The following is an 18,139-nucleotide window of genomic DNA, read 5'->3' as shown; positions in this document are numbered from 1 at the left end:
CATTCTTATGTTCTTATATCAATAGTTCCGTAAGAAAATGGTAACAGACTCTGCCCTTTGGATTATGGTTCTCTCAGATGAATGCTATTTATTTCTGTGGGACTTAACATCCTAAGAACATTAGCATTCATAGGAATTTCCACAAATGACCGCAGCCCTTACTCCTGTGACTAGTCCCAGTACATCACTGGTATGAGCTGAAGAGAAGGAGATGATGAAAATGAAAGAACAACATCACTACATGTATGTCGGCTTCATGCTATTAGATATAAATATGTCAGCGAGGTTACTCATGGGAGTAAGAGCTGCAGGATCTGTCCCAGAGTCCCCATACATCTACAAGACAATACGCCACTGGCTTCCTTGCACTGTCACTTTGCACAATACCTTTTCTCTTCCCCACACGCCTCAGCAAGAACAGATTTAAAAATTTTATTAAGATGATGTTTAAAGAAAGTGAATGGTACAGAGTTGAAGCATAGAAGTTTCTTGTTATCAGGGAATAACATACAGATTATCAGGGGTGAGAAATTCGGTTTAGGTCAAATGGCATAAGGAATAAATAATCTGTAATTTTCCTGATTAGGGGTAAAAGGTTGACAGGTCAAAGTACAGACATTGATAAACTAAAGCTCTGAAAATCCCTGCAACATGCTTAACTTTTGCAACTTTTGCATTTGTTTGGCCCCCAAAGGATCCCTTGCCATGGGCCAGTTGTCCACTGAACAGTAACCACACTGGTTTTGACGAAGAATGTGCGAAGACCTCATCTACTCAGTACTTTTGGTACAGGAAAACCCTGAACATTTCACCATCCATTGAGGAGTATGGGAGCATCCAGTGGGAGCAAGCAGTATGCCTGATCCTGGCTTGGCTGGTGGTCTATCTGTGTATTCTGAGAGGAACAGAGTCTACTGGCAAGGTAAAAGGATTATATCTGTGGATTCAGAGTTAAACCATAATTAGAACTTGCAGAAACCAGCTTTAAGTGATGTTAACTGGAAAAAACCAAACAGGCTTTTTAAACCTGGCTCTAAACATGCATTTGTTTATCCACCTGCCACATGGCACTCAGGCTGACATTTAAAGGCTGATGAATGCATCCAATAGCTTGTACATTGGGAGAGCATTTGCATAACCTAATTGGTTCTAACCATTAGTTGGGTAATAAATCAGTGTGTTGTCTACATTCCCACACTACAATCAATAGCTATGCTGCATACATATCTGACATGGGGATATTTGTCTCCAAAGCATAGAAGACTACCACTTTAGCTAAAAGAGGATCTCTACTAGCTGCAGTAGCTTAAGACATAATAGTCTCTGTGGGCCAGTCTCTGGACTGCAGGCAACATATTTGTACAAGTGTCATAGAATGTCACAGTTCATCCTGTAGAGGGCAGGGTACACACATTAGCCATTTCATTGCATACTGCCCTCATCTAAACAAAGCTCCTGAGTTCTGTCCGTGTTTACAATGTGGTGGTCATTGGCATGTGCCATAGTCAAGGACTATGAAGTCAGTTTGCTCATGGAATCACAGGCGTGAGCTGATCAGACAGAGACATTAAAGTATCAGAGGGTGCAGGTCAGTATTCTGCTATTAGATATAAACACCAGTGTGATACTGAAGCTGCTTGGTGATCACTTGTGGTGCCGTTATTGAAAAGCTGCCTTTTGACGAGTTTGGAGGAAGAACGTATCTGTGACTCAGACAAAGAAAAAGCAACTTGTTCTATGGATGACAGGAACTTATGGACTCCATTTGTAAACGTACCTTTATGGGAAGGAAAGCAGGAATTACGTCACTTTGTAGTCACTTTTAAATCGACCTCTTGTGTTAAAGCCTTGAATGCCACATTCAATGAAATTGACTGTCAGCAAATTTAAAACTAGTAAAAATTAATACTTTTTTACACAATACACAGTTATTTAGTGGAACTCATTGACATGGTAACATGCAGAGTAAGCTTAGCAAGATTTTAAAAGATTGGACATTTATATGGATAACATGAATATCCAGGTATAATAGTGGTATATAACAATAGTAAGGATTTTTAAAAACCAAGAGTTGTCAAAGGGATAGAAAACCTTCATGCTTCAGGCCATCAGGCCATTAGCCATCCTCTAACTAATAGAGGTTAGGAAGAAACTTCCCCTGTGGGGACAGGTTATTCTATAGCTACTTATTTCAGGGTCTCTGGTACCTTCCTCTGAAGCAGCTGGTTCTGGCCTCTGTCCAATCCTGTATGGCAATTCCTGTGTTCCACATGGGAGGCCCGCTTTGAGTGACATTCACTCTGCAGCAGCAAAATTCTAAGAAGTTCTGAGATGTTACAGTCGAGAACAGGGGTAGGCAAACTTTTTGGCCTGAGGGCCACATCGGGTTTCCAAAATTGTATGGAGGGCTGCTTAGGGGAGGCTGTGCCTCCCCAAACAGCCAGGCATGACCTGGACCCCGCCCCTTATCCGAACCCCCCAAATCATTGTCCTGTTCCAAGGTGCATTGACTTGAGTGAGCTGCAGATCAGGTCCCAATCATTTCCTGGCCTAGATAATAATATAAGATGTTATCTGCAAATCTCAAAGTAAGTTTAAAATTTGAATTTGCTTGTTACCATTTATGTTGTTACTTTTTGGATTTCTCTTAGAATGGACAATGAAAATTGACTAATTAGTTTCATTGTTTATTGTCAGTTGCCAGTCAATTTTACTCTAGCAAAATGCTGTAAAGTTTGGATTGCAAACGCTGTATTAATTCTTCTTATTACAATAAAGCATTTCCTTTGGGATTTAAAAAAGAAAATAATGGAAATATTACCATTGGTCTTAGATTTGTTTTTGTAAAACCTAATATTTGGGCCTAATTTGACCTGAAACTGCTCATTTAAGGATCAGTATAAGGCAGCAAATGTAATATTATGAATATTTCATACAGAACAAACATACATACAAGATTTGCCATACCAGATTAGTACAATGGTTAATATATAGACTGCTACACTGCCTGCAAATGGAGATATACATGCCCACAGTGTACCTAAGAATGCAACCCTATTCCAGGAAGGAAATTTCTTTCTGATATGTCCCCCTCATTGTTTCTCCCCCTCTGCTAATCACTGTAAACTCTGAAGTATGAGGATTGATAACCTTTTCCAATTTTCCCTTGATAATGTAACTATAGACATTATTTGACTTTTTCCTTCTTCCTAAACCCCTATAAGTTCTTGCAAAACAGTAACAGATGCCAGTGTAAATTAACTCTTTAATTAATTTACCTTTTCTTTTGCAGGTTGTCTATGTAACAGCTTCTTTGCCATATTTAGTCCTGCTCATATACTTAATTAGAGGACTAACACTACACGGAGCTGTGAATGGGCTGATTTACATGTTTACACCAAAGGTACAGAAAATATACCCTGAATTTTAAACAAAACATTATCGTTATAACTGCATAATTTCATACAAAAATAGTCACTTATTTTTATTTAGATTATATTTTCACAATAGTAAGTTAGGTCTTATGTTGTACGTATCTAGACTCTTAAGGGTACACCACTATGTCACCAATGCGTTATTAGCGTCCTCACCCAGGAAAAGAAGTGTCCTATCAAACCTAAGCTGTGTTGTATTATTTATATACTGAATAACAATATCAGACCAAATTCATCCCTGAATTCAACAGAGTTACATCACAGATGAAGATGGCCTAAGATACATCTAGGCAAATCTAGACAAATTGGAGGATTGGGCCAAAAGAAATCTGATGAGGTTCAATAAGGATAAGTGCAGGGTCCTGCACTTAGGACGGAAAAACCCAATGCACAGCTACAGACTAGGGACCGAATGGCTAGGCAGCAGTTCTGCGGAAAAGGACCTAGGGGTGACAGTGGACGAGAAGCTGGATATGAGTCAGCAGTGTGCCCTTGTTGCCAAGAAGGCCAATGGCATTTTGGGATGTATAAGTAGGGGCATAGCGAGCAGATCAAGGGACGTGATCGTTCCCCTCTATTCGACATTGGTGAGGCCTCATCTGGAGTACTGTGTCCTGTTTTGGGCCCCACACTTCAAGAAGGATGTGGATAAATTGGAGAGAGTCCAGCGAAGGGCAACAAAAATGATTAGGGGTCTGGAACACATGAGTTATGAGGAGAGGCTGAGGGAGCTGGGATTGTTTAGCCTGCAGAAGAGAAGAATGAGGGAGGATTTGATAGCTGCTTTCAACTACCTGAAAGGGGGTTCCAAAGAGGATAGCTCTAGACTATTCTCAATGGTAGCAGATGACAGAACGAGGAGTAATGGTCTCAAGTTGCAGTGGGGGAGGTTTAGATTGGATATTAGGAAAAACTTTTTCACTAAGAGGGTGGTGAAACACTGGAATGCGTTACCTAGGGAGGTGGTAGAATCTCCTTCCTTAGAGGTTTTTAAGGTCAGGCTTGACAAAGCCCTGGCTGGGATGATTTAGCTGGGAATTGGTCCTGCTTCGAGCAGGGGGTTGGACTAGATGACCTTCTGGGGTCCCTTCCAACCCTGATATTCTATGATTTAAATCCAAAGATGTCAAAGGAGCTCATTAGGCTTTGCTTTGCTAGCATGATGGGTGAAGTTCCATTTACTTCAGTGAAATTTTGCTCCTCTACACCAACAGAGAATTTATCCCCGCATATAACACCACCATTTGATTCACCCACTGGAGAAACACACACACAGAGCTCAGTCATGCACTACTTCTATGTGTAAAACTCACACTGACTTAAATAGGCACTGTGCGAATATGTGGTCTCAAGCAGAATCAGGTCCCACATAAATGAGATTACTCTCTACTTTGTGTCTAGATACTACAATGATGAGAGCATAGATAAACAGTCCAAAGTCCATTTTTGTTTTCATCAGCCATTTCTCACTCTCTTGTTTTACAGCTAGGCCAATTAGCAAATCCTAAAACCTGGATTAATGCAGCTACCCAGATCTTTTTCTCACTTGGTCTTGGTTTCGGAAGCCTGATAGCGTTTGCCAGCTACAATGAGCCAAACAACAACTGCGAAAGACATGCCATAATTGTCTCTTTGATAAACAGCAGCACGTCAATATTTGCCAGTATTGTGACTTTCTCTATCTATGGCTTTAAGGCGACTTTCAACTATGAAAACTGTCTAAGCAAGTAAGAGACTGGAGTTTTAACTTATTTTCCCCCCTGAGACATGATATAGGATGTAACACATAAGAAAAGAGATTACATATATACACAAATAACAACTGTGCAGCATAGCTCCTTGAGTGCCAGGAAACGCACTTGAATAGATCTGGTAAACATGCAGGAGATTTTAAATTAGGTAAGATCTGAGATTAGTATTCAGAGTTCACTGTTCTTTTTATGACTAGTACTGATGATCAGAGTTCAGGTTACTATTGTCTGCAAGTCGTGCAGGGATCGTTGCTGACAAATGAGTTTAAAGACCTATCTACATTGCAGTTATAAGCAGGAGGGTTGAGCAGGTTAGAGAACATTGTTCCCTAAACCAGTTACAACATTCTTTACACTTGCCCTGGAGATGGCATCCACCTATGTCCTGTCACAAGGTTAAAACCTTGGAAGTCCAAGGACTTAGGTGAGGGACAGAGTTAGGTCCTGCCTACACTGCCAAGTTTAACTGTGTTGTGCCCAGGTCCCTGACTCAGAGTGATAGTGAAAATGGCTACAGAGCTTTCTACCTCTGATGAGGGGTATATAAAGTCTATTGCATGAGACAGACAGTGGCTGGATTCCTACTGAGTGCGTTCAGCATTGCAGCCCGCCTTTAAGGTAATTGCAGGCAGGCCTGATACCAGGAAAGGAATGGACAGAAGACACTTTTTAGAAAGCATGAGAGAGCTTCTTTGCTGCTGCTCCTGTTAAAGCACACTCACAACCGAAGAAAAGTCTGATAGAGTCAGAGGGCTCTGGGCCAGAAAGGACCACTAGAACATCTAGCTTGACCTCTAGTATAGCCCAGGCCACCCACTCAGCACCTGCACACTGACCCAACAACTGAAATGAGATCAAAGTATTACAACCCACAGGAAACTAGATTATTATGAGCCACAGGCAAAGAACAGGCGGGACTGGGGTGCACCAGTGCCCAAGGCTGATGCAATGGCAGGGAAATTATTAAATGAGATATACCCAGATAATGCTGGCAAGTGACCTGCACCACACACTGCAGAGGAAGGCAAAAAAAACCCCACAAGGTCCAATCAGATCTAGGGGAAAATTCCTTCCTGACCCCACATTTGGCGATCAGTTAGTCCCTGAGCATGTGAGCCAGAACCAGCCAGCCAAGCACCTGAGAGAGAGAATGTTCAATATCACCTCAGAGCCCACCCCTCCCTGCCCAATGTCCTGTCTCCAGCTTGGGCCATCTCCTGATGCTTCAGAGGAAGGAGATAGAAAAAATGGTTCAGAAAGAGACACTTTCCAGTCCTTTTTCCCCCATCAAAAATTAAAATAGGAGTTCTCAATAAAAGGCTTACTTCTGAGATGAGATGAAATTAAAATGAAATGAAAAATCATTTGGGGACAGCCACATTTTCATTCAAAGAAACCCTGTGGCTTGCCGCCCACCCCCATTATAAAAGAGTAAGCATGAGAAGGCAAATCCCAATCATCTCCCTATGACACAAAGGCACAGTACAACTATCACTGCTTCAAAAAGGTTTGTACAATAGCTGGAAATTCCACAGACTCTCCAGTGTCAAGGGCTCTCATAGTACATCATCCCAGGAAATATCCAAACAGATTATCAAGATAGCAAACAAACAAGAGCGCAAATACCGAGGGCCAAATTTTGGAGACATCCTTTTTGCAGATACAATTTACAACCTCAAAACATATGTCCAACCAATAGTTTTGCCCACCTTTCAGTTGTGGGCACAAATCTGAGTATCAGATTGCAGGCTCAGTTGAAGTAGATAGAGATGCAGGTGCTCTGATCTGTACTCACGGGTCATTCTGTGAACACAAAAAATGAACACAAGATGTACAGCCACACAAACTCTTAGACAAAAGATTTACAGATACATGCTGTGCCTGGCCTGGCTGAAAACACAGACCTTAATCTTGACCTAAATCCTCAGAGGACTTAGAATCTATTTCTTCAGAATTATCTGCTCTCCAACATGCATTAAGTTCTCCGCTTCTGTTTTATTTGTATAAATAAATAGCTTACCCTGACATGCCACCTTCAGTCTGGTGGTAGAAAATACTGGTGAAAAGACTGAACAAGCAGAAATCCTTTTCTTTTTTCCTGATTTCAATCGTTTTCAGGTATGCCAAGTAACATAACAACAGATCTGTGTGGAAAGGAGATAAATTTGGGTCTCACATGTGCATCAAGCCTTCTGGTGGAAGTACTGCTGACAGATGTAACAAGAGTAAAGATCATGAAATATGCTATATATTTGATTTCAGAACTGTGTCCCAGAGTCCTTAGAAGAGTTCAACCCTAGGTGTCTATTTGATCCAAAAGTCATTTTCATGGTCCCGTCTGGACCACGATTATAAACAAGTGGCTTTGTTCCAGTACCTATAGGATAGCTGTCAGACATGATGTGCCATATGAGCTAGCCCCTATATCAGCCTGAATCTCTGTCCAAGGTACTAAGATATGTTTCACCAGCTTTTGGATGATCCTGCAAGGTGCTGAGTTCTCCCTGCTGGGAACTACTAAGCGTCAACTCCTATTGACTACAGAGAGATGTGAAGGAGTTCAGCACTTCACAGAAGATGCTCAGCGCACTGCAGGATCTGATCCTAAAGCCATGTTCTCACATGTATACAAAGTCTCAGTGACTGGACTACTGTTATATTTTTGTTAGATTTACGCAGCACTAACCTATTGCACTAATCAAAGCAGAGGACAGGCAATATTCCAAGCATCTCCTTTATCAGGCAGTAATGGATGCCATGTGGCCGTCTTACTAAAAGAGACACAAAGGAAAAGAGACGGGGCAGATTTTTTAGCTGGTGTAAATACCATAATACCACTAATTTCAGTGGAGCTACGCCAGTTTACATGAACTGAGGACCTGACCCAGAATTTGGGACCATCCACTCACAGCAATAATTGCAAATGGAACTGAGAGGAATAAAATAAGAAAATTAATTTTCATATAGATGCATAGATTTTAAGACCAGAAGGAACCATTATGCTAACCTAGTCTGACCTGTTTAACATAGGGCATAGAATTTCACCCCGTGATTCCTGCATCAAGCCAATAACTTCTGGTTGCGCCAGAGCATATCTTTTGTCCCAGTTTTCTTTCTTCCCCGTTGACAAGTGTAGTTTCACATTCGGCCTCTTTTCAGAATACTTTACTGAAGTATAACAAGTGCTCTCCTGCCTGTCCCTCTGTGGTATTCTGGAATGCACTGCTCCACTTAAAAGCAGCTGCATCCAAATTCTGCCACTGAAACATTTCTTCTAGCTTTAGTAGAAAGAAACTAAATTATCTTGGCTTTACAGGGTAATACTGCTGTTGACAAACACTTTTGACCTGGAAGAAGGAGCTTTAACTGCAGACAACCTCGACAGTATGAAAGATTACCTGACGTCTACTTACCCAAACCAGTATGTAGAATTATTGCCACAGATTAAAAACTGCAGTCTGGAAGCTGAACTAGACACGGTAACTTGCTCCTTTGTGCACCAGCCTTGGTTGTCTTTTTTTCTTTGTTTCCTTTCCCCCCAGTCAGAACTAGAAGCTTATCTTGATGGTCAGGTCTAAGGGAGAGAAAGAACACGAACTCTTTTAGCTGTTGTACTGATGAGGAGGTCTTGAGTATGTTTAATGTGATGGTAGAGGTTACACTTAGCTTAGGCAACCTGAACGACTCCTTCCTTGCTTAGGCCGCTTGGCAGCCCCAGGTGATTGTAGCCTTTAGGTAAATATGTTTCCGCTGAGTAACTTTAGGTGGAACATTTATATATATAAATGTATAAATATGTATATTCTGCAGCATCTGGCTGCCATAATTTGCTTCTAGAATAATAAGACAGCTGTAAATTAATACTCACCTATCCCCTGGAGCGAGGGGGGAATTGTGACCCAGAGGGGTGTCTGTGAGGCACAGTGCCTCCTGGGGCAATGCAGCCTACGCACTAGCCTGGGCTCAGGGCTGTGATGCTTAGTCACACTCAGACCCCTTCTGATGGCCTTGGCTGGGCAAGCAAATTCGTGAAAATAAGAACCTTCCCACGCCCCTCAAATGGAAGAGGAGTCGAACCTTTTTTCCCCTCTTCTGTTTGGAGACATTCAAGTAAAAACTCCCATTCCAACTTCCCATGCGCCCAGGACCCTCCCGGCAAACCTGGTGCACCGGGATCTAGCCATGCAGTTCCTATTAATTGGCATCTCACCAATGGACGCTGAAGATGGCACAACTAATTTTGGTGGATGCTGGCTCTGCTACAATAGACTTAGGACCTAATCCTGTAACCTTTACCTGTGTGAGTAGCCTTTGACGTCAATGGAACGGCTCCTATAAGTAAGAATTTCAGGGTCCAGCCCAAAGTGTTCGAACCTTCTATAAGCAAAATACAGTGATCACCACGTCTGCCAGAAATACCTCCCTATAGAGGAACTGGCAGGAGGGAGGTGATGTAAGTGCAGGGCTGCTCCTTTTATCACCCTTTCCCCTCTGCTCAGGCAACCAATTGATTAGCTCAATAAAGCACTAGCTTTACTGCTCAAGCCCTAAGCTCAACCCTGCACTAAGGTTTCCTCCAGCACGTTTGCCATGCACACTGGGCTTCCACATCGTCCATCCACTCAGCACTAACAGCATGGCCATCAGTAGTACATAGGACATTACTGGTTGCAACAAAAGTGGGAAGGTAGCTAGGTTTTTGTGAGGGTCATAAGTCTGGCCCTTTGAGATTAGATGTAAGAGGATGTTGCCATATTACGTATAGAACTAGGAGGGGAAATGAACTGCATTTCTAAACCCAGCTCTAATAAAGCTATCGAGTCACCTGGCTGCTCTGCCTGTGTTTCCCATCTGTACAAAGGGGGATAATAGCTACCCTCGGGGAGGTGCTGACTCAGGCACGTTAATGTTTGTCAAACATTTTGAAGTCAAGAAGTGCCAGGTATTGTTATTGGCTTCAGTCCTGCCCCACTACTACCCAGGGGAGTAGAGTTCTACACGCCAGCAGGCCCATTCAAGTCAACGGGTGAGATTCTGCAAATCTGAAGTAATTCAAAGGACTTCAGTGGAACTCCTCAGGATTTAGGAACCAAGATCAGGATATGATTCATTCTGATGACTTAGGACTACTTGCCTGAGTAAGGATTGCAAGACTGGTCCATTAATATTCCCGGTAGTAGTAGGAGGCCAATTCTGCACCATTCAAACAGGCCAGCAAAGATCTCAACTAGTTCATTATGCAAGACTATTGGCACATAGTTACCATTTTGCCATCACTAAGGTCCAGATTTTGATGCCTTTATTCATGTTGAGTAGTCCTATTGAAATCAATGGGTCTACTTGAAGAACAAGGCACTACTCAACAAGAGCAAAAAGTGGCAGAGTTTAGATTTACCTTGCCTAGTTTTCACTTACTGTTTATAATGGTAGAAGCAGAGCTTCAGCAAGAGGCAGGAGACGTATTTTCAATGAAAGGCTATTTTTTCTAGCGGATTAAAGTTCTTTTGTACAATAATCTGATTTTGATTTCTCTCAGTAAATAAGCAAAGGCGCAGCTACCTGAAGAGTTGACACCACCACTCTTGGTTAGGTTCTACTCTCTTCTTCTCATTGGCAGGCTGTCCAAGGCACTGGACTGGCATTTATAGTGTATTCGGAAGCGATAAAAAACATGGAGGTCTCTCAGCTGTATTCAGTGCTGTACTTTATTATGCTGCTGATGCTGGGCATAGGCAGTATGCTGGGAAACACTGCAGCTATCCTCACCCCTTTGACAGACAGCAAATTTCTGTCCACCCATTTTTCTAAAGAGGTGATCTCAGGTAAGTTGACTAGCACATAAGAAAACAGGTCGACAGCGGGTAGAAATTCAGGCTGCATAAGGAGTGAACACACTCAAGTGGGATTTGGAAGCCCCTAGCGTGCAAGTTCTGCCTGCCCTCTACTCCCACTGGCTTCAAGGGAAGTGAAGGGTATTCAGCCCCTTTCAGGCTCAGGTCCTAAGGGGAGTTGACGGATTACAGTGGGAGTTCTGGATGAGTAAGGACTGTAGAGTCCACCCCTGCAGCCTGTCAATTGCATGAGGAATGTCACATGAGGCCTGGTCCCCAGCCTCCAAAATGCAGTTATCTCACAACAACCGCAGACTCTATTGTGTGTCATTTTCATTCATCAAAATAGTCCTTAAAAAAAAAAAAAGTCAAACATGATACGAATAAGGAAAAACAAAACAATGTCACAAGTACACAGTGAATATTTTTTGAAAATCTCAGCAGGAAGCACTTGTGTGTCCCTTGTACTGTCCTACAACATGCAGATACTTTGCTGTTGGTTTCACAGAATATATTTAAACATAAACTACAACCAGTGGCGGCATTTCTCAGGGAAGATCGCCTCCGTTTGTTTGTTGTGAGACCCAAGACAGAAAAACTCCCTAGGAGGAACCATAATTCTCCAGAATACACTGCCCAGAGTATTTTATTGCTTTTAAGAAATGGGTATTGCAGAAATCACATCTTTATATTTACAAGGACTTCTGACACAAACATCCAGTCAAATGATCAGTCAAATTAGTATTTAATGATAAGTGAGCATCAGAAAGTTTGCATACACATCCAAATGTCTCCATATTTATCGGAACTTCTTTGATCTTGAAATCTGATCACAAATTTCTAGTATCTTATTACATCTGTCTCTCACCAAAAGGAGAAACTCCTATCAAAAAATAGCTAGCTAAATTTTTTGAACCTCAAAAACCATTTGCATCTGTCAAGGTTCCTTCCCCACGCTGAACTGTAGGGTACAGATGTGGGGACCTGCATGAAAACCTCCTAAGCTTACTTTTACCAGCTTAGGTTAAAACTTCCCCAAGGTACAAACTATTTTACCTTTTGCCCTTGGACTTTCGCAGCCACCACCAAACGTCTAACTAGGATTTTTATTAGGAAAGAGCCATTTGGAAACATCTTTCCCCCAAAAAATCCTCCCAAATCTTTCCCCCTTGGGTAGGGTTTGATAAAAATCCTCACCAATTTGCATAGGTGACCACAGACCCAAACCCTTGGATCTTAAGAACAATAAAAAAAAAACAATCAGTTTCTTAAAAGAAGAATTTTAATAGAAGTAAAAAAAAGAATCACCTCTGTAAAATCAGGATGGTAAATACCTTACAGGGTAATTAGATTCAAAACATAGAGAATCCCTCTAGGCAAAACCTTAAGTTACAAAAAGACAAAAAAAACAGGAATAGCTATTCCATTCAGCACAGCTTATTTTCTCAGCCATTTAAAGAAATCAGAATCTAACGCATATCTAGCTAGATTACTTACTAAGTTCTAAGACTCCATTCCTGTTCTGTCCCTGGCAAAAGCATCACACAGACAGACCCATACCCTTTGTTTCCCCCCAGCTTTGAAAGTATCTTGTCTCCTCATTGGTCATTGTGGTCAGGTGCCAGTGAGGTTATCCTAGCTTCTTAACCCTTTACAGGTGAAAGGGTTTTTCCTCTGGCCAGGACGGATTGTCAAGGTGTTTACCCTTCCCTTTATATTTATGACAGCGTCAGTTCCTGTATTACACCACCTGCATAGTTTTAACTATAAATAGTCTATCATTATCAGCAGTCAGAGTTCCATGGTTATGTCATTCAAATAGCCTGCCAAAACCATGCAAAGACTTTTTGTGCTCATGACACAGAACAAAGGCCACTCGGTGGGAGGGTGCATGTGTGATTAAACAAATAATCAGAGATGCTTCTTCTATATCTAGTTACAAGACATCATAGTCAATAGCTCTGTGCTCATAACCAAACCAGCAATAACAGTGTCGGAGCAGGGTCATGAGAAAATATTTTGCAAGGAAATATTTTTTAGTGTCTGCATACTTTAACAGCAGTCACACCATGCCTTTACTGTTGTAACAGGAGATTCAGACGGTCGTCATCAGGTCAAATAAAAAGAAAAATCACAATACCCTCCAGATTCACAGGGATGCTGTGAATCTTAGTTCATTGATGTTTGCAAAGTGATTTGCGCTCTTCACAAGATGGAGATATGCAGATGCAAGGCACCTCACATTTGGTGCTGAGTGCTGAAATACTAAGATACTGCCTTTAAAATTAAATGTAACTTAGGAAGCAGGCAAGAGGAAGTTTCACCTTTCTCTAACCCCGCCAGTCAGTGCTGTCAGAGAACATCCCAGATGCTGTTTGTAACAATCGGTGCCTTTTCAAGGCATCTCTGCTCATTTATATAGGAAAGTGCCAGATGAAGCATCAGTTTTTCAAGTGTAGGGAAATGGTTATTAATGCTTTATAACGCAAGCTACGTACACTTAACAATGGGGGCACAGGCCTCATCCACATTGACGCTCTAGCCTGAGTATTTATATAGCATCAATCCCTGTACTATCTAGATATTGCTAGTTTTCTTGGTTCCCCTAATAAGACTACCAATTACCACTACAAACAGGCTAAAACCCAGTGTCTTTTATTCTACGCAAAGCTTCTGACTCCTGCCCTACTAACATTTGCCTTTCCGTTGTGACTCAAATAACCTCTGTTTTATTTCTACAGGTACTGTGTGTTTCATCAACTGCATTGTTGGCCTGGCGTTCACCATGGAGGCTGGAAACTATTGGTTCGACATATTCAATGACTATGCAGCTACCCTCTCTCTGCTGCTCATCGTTCTGGTGGAGACAATCGCGGTTTGTTACATCTATGGGCTAAAGCGGTAAGAGTTTAAAATCTCCTCCCTTACTGCTGTAACTGTGCCATCGCAGGGATACAGGGCAGGCAGGACATGCTGGGGAAAGCACTTAGGCCAGGACAGCAGCTCCAGGAGAAAAAAAAACAACAACACCTTTCATCAGCTTTGAGGACTGAGCTGTTCTTTCAGCCTGGGCAGCCAAGAGGGGGTGACACAGAGCTAGGTGGGGGTGGCACCTCCCTGGCAACATTCTTTCGTTCCCTCACAAGCCTCCCCGTGGAGGGCACCAGGGGTCAGGATTCATCCCTGGGAAAGGGACAGGCTAGAGCTGAAGTGACCACTCTACACAGCCTCTGCAACTCTGACCCCACATAAGTTTGTCAGCTGACTAAGCCACAGTGGCAGGAGCCAGTATGGCTGCACAAGGCCCCATCACACTTCTCTGGTCTCTACGCAGCTGCAGGCTTTGGGGGTCAGAATAACTCATTCCAGGCTGGGGTCCAACCTGGACTAAAGCACTGATGCCATGGACATGATCAAGGGGAGCCTCCGACGTTTCCACTCCCCTACCCAGATTTTTCCCATCGCGGGGACAAGCTGGCCCTAAGCCGCTGGTTTAGGTAACATGCTTTTTCCCTTTTAGCCTGCACCTATGTTTTCCTACAGAGGCCACTATTAAACTGTGCTTACCCTTCTCTGCTAACTCACCTAATTCTTGCCTTTGACTCTAGTGCACACGCTGCATCCTTTGCCCAAACCCTTCCACTGCCCTCAGAACACTTGCACCCAGGCCGGAGCAAGCAGCTCCAGTTATCCTCCCCCCTCCTCCCCCCCCCCCCCCCCGGCAGAGTTTAAATAGGAAGGGGAGGGGAAAGTGAGAGTCAATTAGGTAACCCAGCTCCCCATCCCCAGCCAATGGAAAAAGAGCTTCTTTCATGCTCTCGCGTTCCTGAGTTCTGGGCACTGTACTACCTGGCAGGTGGTCCATGCAAAAAGTGGTGTGTCCCTGCCAGACACACTGACTGGGAGTATTGGGTGGGAACAGTTTAATCAGACTCATCCGTTCAGAGGTAAAAACAATCTTGATGTTTAAGGGTCTTGCGACTGCAATCCCTTCCCATGCAAGTACTCAGGTCAGTGGCATTCCTCAGACTAGGCAGAGCAATGCTTGGTACTGCTTGCAAGAGCACCAAGCAGGGCCAAGAAAAACCTCGTAACTACAAAGAAAAGCATCGTGATCTGATCTATTGCAAAACCCAAGCACATGTGTTCTATAAGTGCAGGGGCCAGGGGGGCACGTGTGCGTATACTGACACCTCTGATATGTTAAGTTTATACTTGGTTAGCTGAACTGTGAATTTTAAGTTTTTAGGCCTGATAGCCTGTGATGGGACGTTAGATGGGTTGCGATCTGAGTTACTACAGAGAATTCTTTCCTGGGTATCTGGCTGGTGAATCTTGCCCATATGCTCAGGGTTCAGCTGATCGCCATATTTGGGGTCGGGAAGGAATTTTCCTCCAGGGCAGATTGGCAGAGGCCCTGGAGGTTTTTCACCTTCCTCTGTAGCATGGGGCACGGGTCACTTGCCGGAGGATTCTCTGCACCTTGAAAGTCTTTAAACCACGATTTGAGGACTTCAATAGCTCAGACATAGGTGAGAGGTTTTTCGCAGGAGTGGGTGGGTGAGATTCTGGGGCCTGCGTTGTGCAGGAGGTCGGACTAGATGATCATAATGGTCCCTTCTGACCTTAATATCTATGTATATCTAAATTAAGTCATTAAAATATATAAACATATTTACTACATCCAGTTCATAGATGTATGTTACATCATTATACAAAACCTGGGACCAAATATGTGACTCCCATGCTTAGTATTTCCCACACATTTTCACAAGGGATCTTATGGTACTGCATAGTGCCAAAAACACACTCCCTGTAGGTTTGAAAATAAAAAAGGTGACAGTCAGTTTTGTCCACATGGGTTACTTAAGCATGTCTGCCAGGGCCATAATCTGTCTCCTAGGTAACTGAGCGCCATACATTTTTGAATGAATACAGAACTTTTTGCCTTTGTTTAGGGGGGGGGGAATTGCTTGGATGAAAAAAATAGCTAGAAAAATTAACAACGATTCTACCTGCTTTTCTCTAGCTCTTTCTCTTTTCCACTTAACTTCTGCTCAATACAAATTACACACCTTTTGACCTTAGCAGATGCTCCTCGTGAGCCAAATTCCCTGCAGCTAGGTCTCTTTCAGCTCACATCTTGCCTAGCCACACACACTTTTCCCCTACAGGCAGATTTGGTCCTTTATAGTTTTAGGGCACACCTAGGTACATGATATTATTTGTACATACTCAGATAGGACTTGTTAACGGGCTTCACACATTAATCTCTAGGCCCTACACATTAGAAAGCCCCCACAATCCTTTTTCCTTCATATCTTTCAAAATACACCTTTTCCTAATGTAGAGGCCAATGGTATTTAGCTGTCTGCAATTATAGCCATCCAAGTTTTCCTGGCCAAGAAATACAATGAGGAAGGGACCTTGAAAAGTCATCAAGTCCAGGCCCCTGTACTGAGGCAGGACCAATGAAACCTAGTCCATCCCTGACAGGCATTTGTCAAACCTGTTCTTAAATACCTCCAGTGATGTGGATTTCACAACCTCCCTTGGAAGCCTATGCCAGAGCTTAACTGCCCTTTGCAGGTAGAAATTTTTTTCCTAGTATCTAACCTACTAATGCAAAATCTAAACTAAAAATAGTAGCATAGTTCAACAAATTGTGTAATTTTTTTTTTAAACAACAGATTTGAAAAGGACCTTCTCCTAATGGTCGGACATAAGCCAAACTGGTATTGGAAAATTATGTGGGCTTTTGCCAGTCCTGTGCTAATTATAAGCTTGTTTATATTTTACCTGACTGACTACATCAGCACAGGAACCCTGCAATACAAAGCCTGGGATGCCACACAGGTATTTATTTTACTTATCACTTTGTTTTATCACCAGTCCCTGCTTGCCATTGGGACTCGGAGCTATTGGTATATTCAAGGAGTGGAGGTAGTCAGCTTAAATTGCACCAGCTGAAAATTCACATAGCAGGTTTCAATCTGGAACAAATATGGGTCTTTAATTTTAATGGAAGGCAGAAGCAGCTGCATTCCCTAACCCTCACACAAATAAACTTTCATCTAAGAGTTAGAATCACTTGTGGTATTTTGAACAAACACAAAATTTATAAAAAGAGCAGTGATACCACACTAAGTGATCGATTTATGAAAATGTTATTTCCTATTCACAAAGACCAAGAGGTTTTCAGTACTTTGAATAAAGCTCCCACATACCTAATTACAATTACAATAGAATGATTCACAATCCAGTTCATTCTCCCCAGTGGGCATAATACATGTTTCATAAAAGTACTTCAATACATGTTTATCACAGAGAAACAACAATTTGATTTTCTTAAGTAAATATTAATTTCATAACATTCCAGAACATGTTCCCGTTGTTATTAAAAGGAAAGTAATCAATTTTATAGTGTTTTCATGCCACTGGTAATTTGGGTATCTGAAAGGGTGTGCGTTTCTGCTGTTGGCTGGAGAACAGCAGATTCCAATGCAGCAAGACTGAAACCATTTTGCAGAGACAAGGATCACAATTGTGCCATGTCAGAAAGGAATAATCCTGCTGAGAAAAGTTTCCAGTGACAAATTTGGCCTCAAAATAAGTTAAAAGCTTACATAAGCACTAACATTTCTCACTACTTAATGTTAACCATCTGTAACAAATATTGACCTGTACCAGTTACGGTAAGCTTTGTTGCTTGCTGCCAACTTCCAACTGATAAGGGGCAACACTTAAAGGACAGCTGGTATATTGCAGTGTCTCACACAATGCTAGCTGTATGGGCTGTATCACTGCTGACAACCCCTTCAAGTGTTCAGAGAAATCTAGATGGTGTTGCTGAATGCAAGATGCAGGCCTCCATTCAGTTTCTCCATTTAAGCACTAATTACATTATGGGAAAATAGTGGAGATCTAGGAAAGCTGTGAATAGCTTTGCAGCAGCTCTGGGTTGCATTATATCATTTAGCTTGATTCCCAGACCACCAAAGCTGAGAGCAGTCAGCTACAGTACGCCCAGCACTAAACGCACACTTACAGCACTCCTGAACAGCCTCCTTATTGATTAGTTCATGGAGTGTTGGTCACAGCTCTGTTCACTCACGGCAAGAAT

At 42.4% G+C, this 18,139-nt stretch overlaps 1 protein-coding gene across 3 annotated transcripts in view; it reads left to right on the top strand.

Annotated features, from left to right (window-relative positions):
- Nucleotides 1-18,139, top strand: part of SLC6A20 (solute carrier family 6 member 20) — a 41,516-nt gene that overhangs the window by 18,935 nt on the left and 4,442 nt on the right. For all 3 annotated transcript variants that reach the window (XM_073333158.1, XM_073333157.1, XM_073333155.1), the window contains 7 exons: nt 695-922; nt 3,293-3,403; nt 4,920-5,161; nt 8,502-8,664; nt 10,803-11,007; nt 13,758-13,917; nt 16,707-16,872. In XM_073333158.1, the coding sequence (XP_073189259.1) occupies nt 695-922; nt 3,293-3,403; nt 4,920-5,161; nt 8,502-8,664; nt 10,803-11,007; nt 13,758-13,917; nt 16,707-16,872 (1,275 nt within the window). The remainder of the gene's footprint in view (nt 1-694; nt 923-3,292; nt 3,404-4,919; nt 5,162-8,501; nt 8,665-10,802; nt 11,008-13,757; nt 13,918-16,706; nt 16,873-18,139) is intronic.

This window comes from Lepidochelys kempii, chromosome 2, assembly GCF_965140285.1.
Source record: "Lepidochelys kempii isolate rLepKem1 chromosome 2, rLepKem1.hap1, whole genome shotgun sequence".
Classification (NCBI taxonomy): domain Eukaryota; kingdom Metazoa; phylum Chordata; order Testudines; family Cheloniidae; genus Lepidochelys; species Lepidochelys kempii.
Note: the sequence above shows the minus strand (reverse complement) of the source record. Positions and strands in the feature narration are given on the sequence as shown.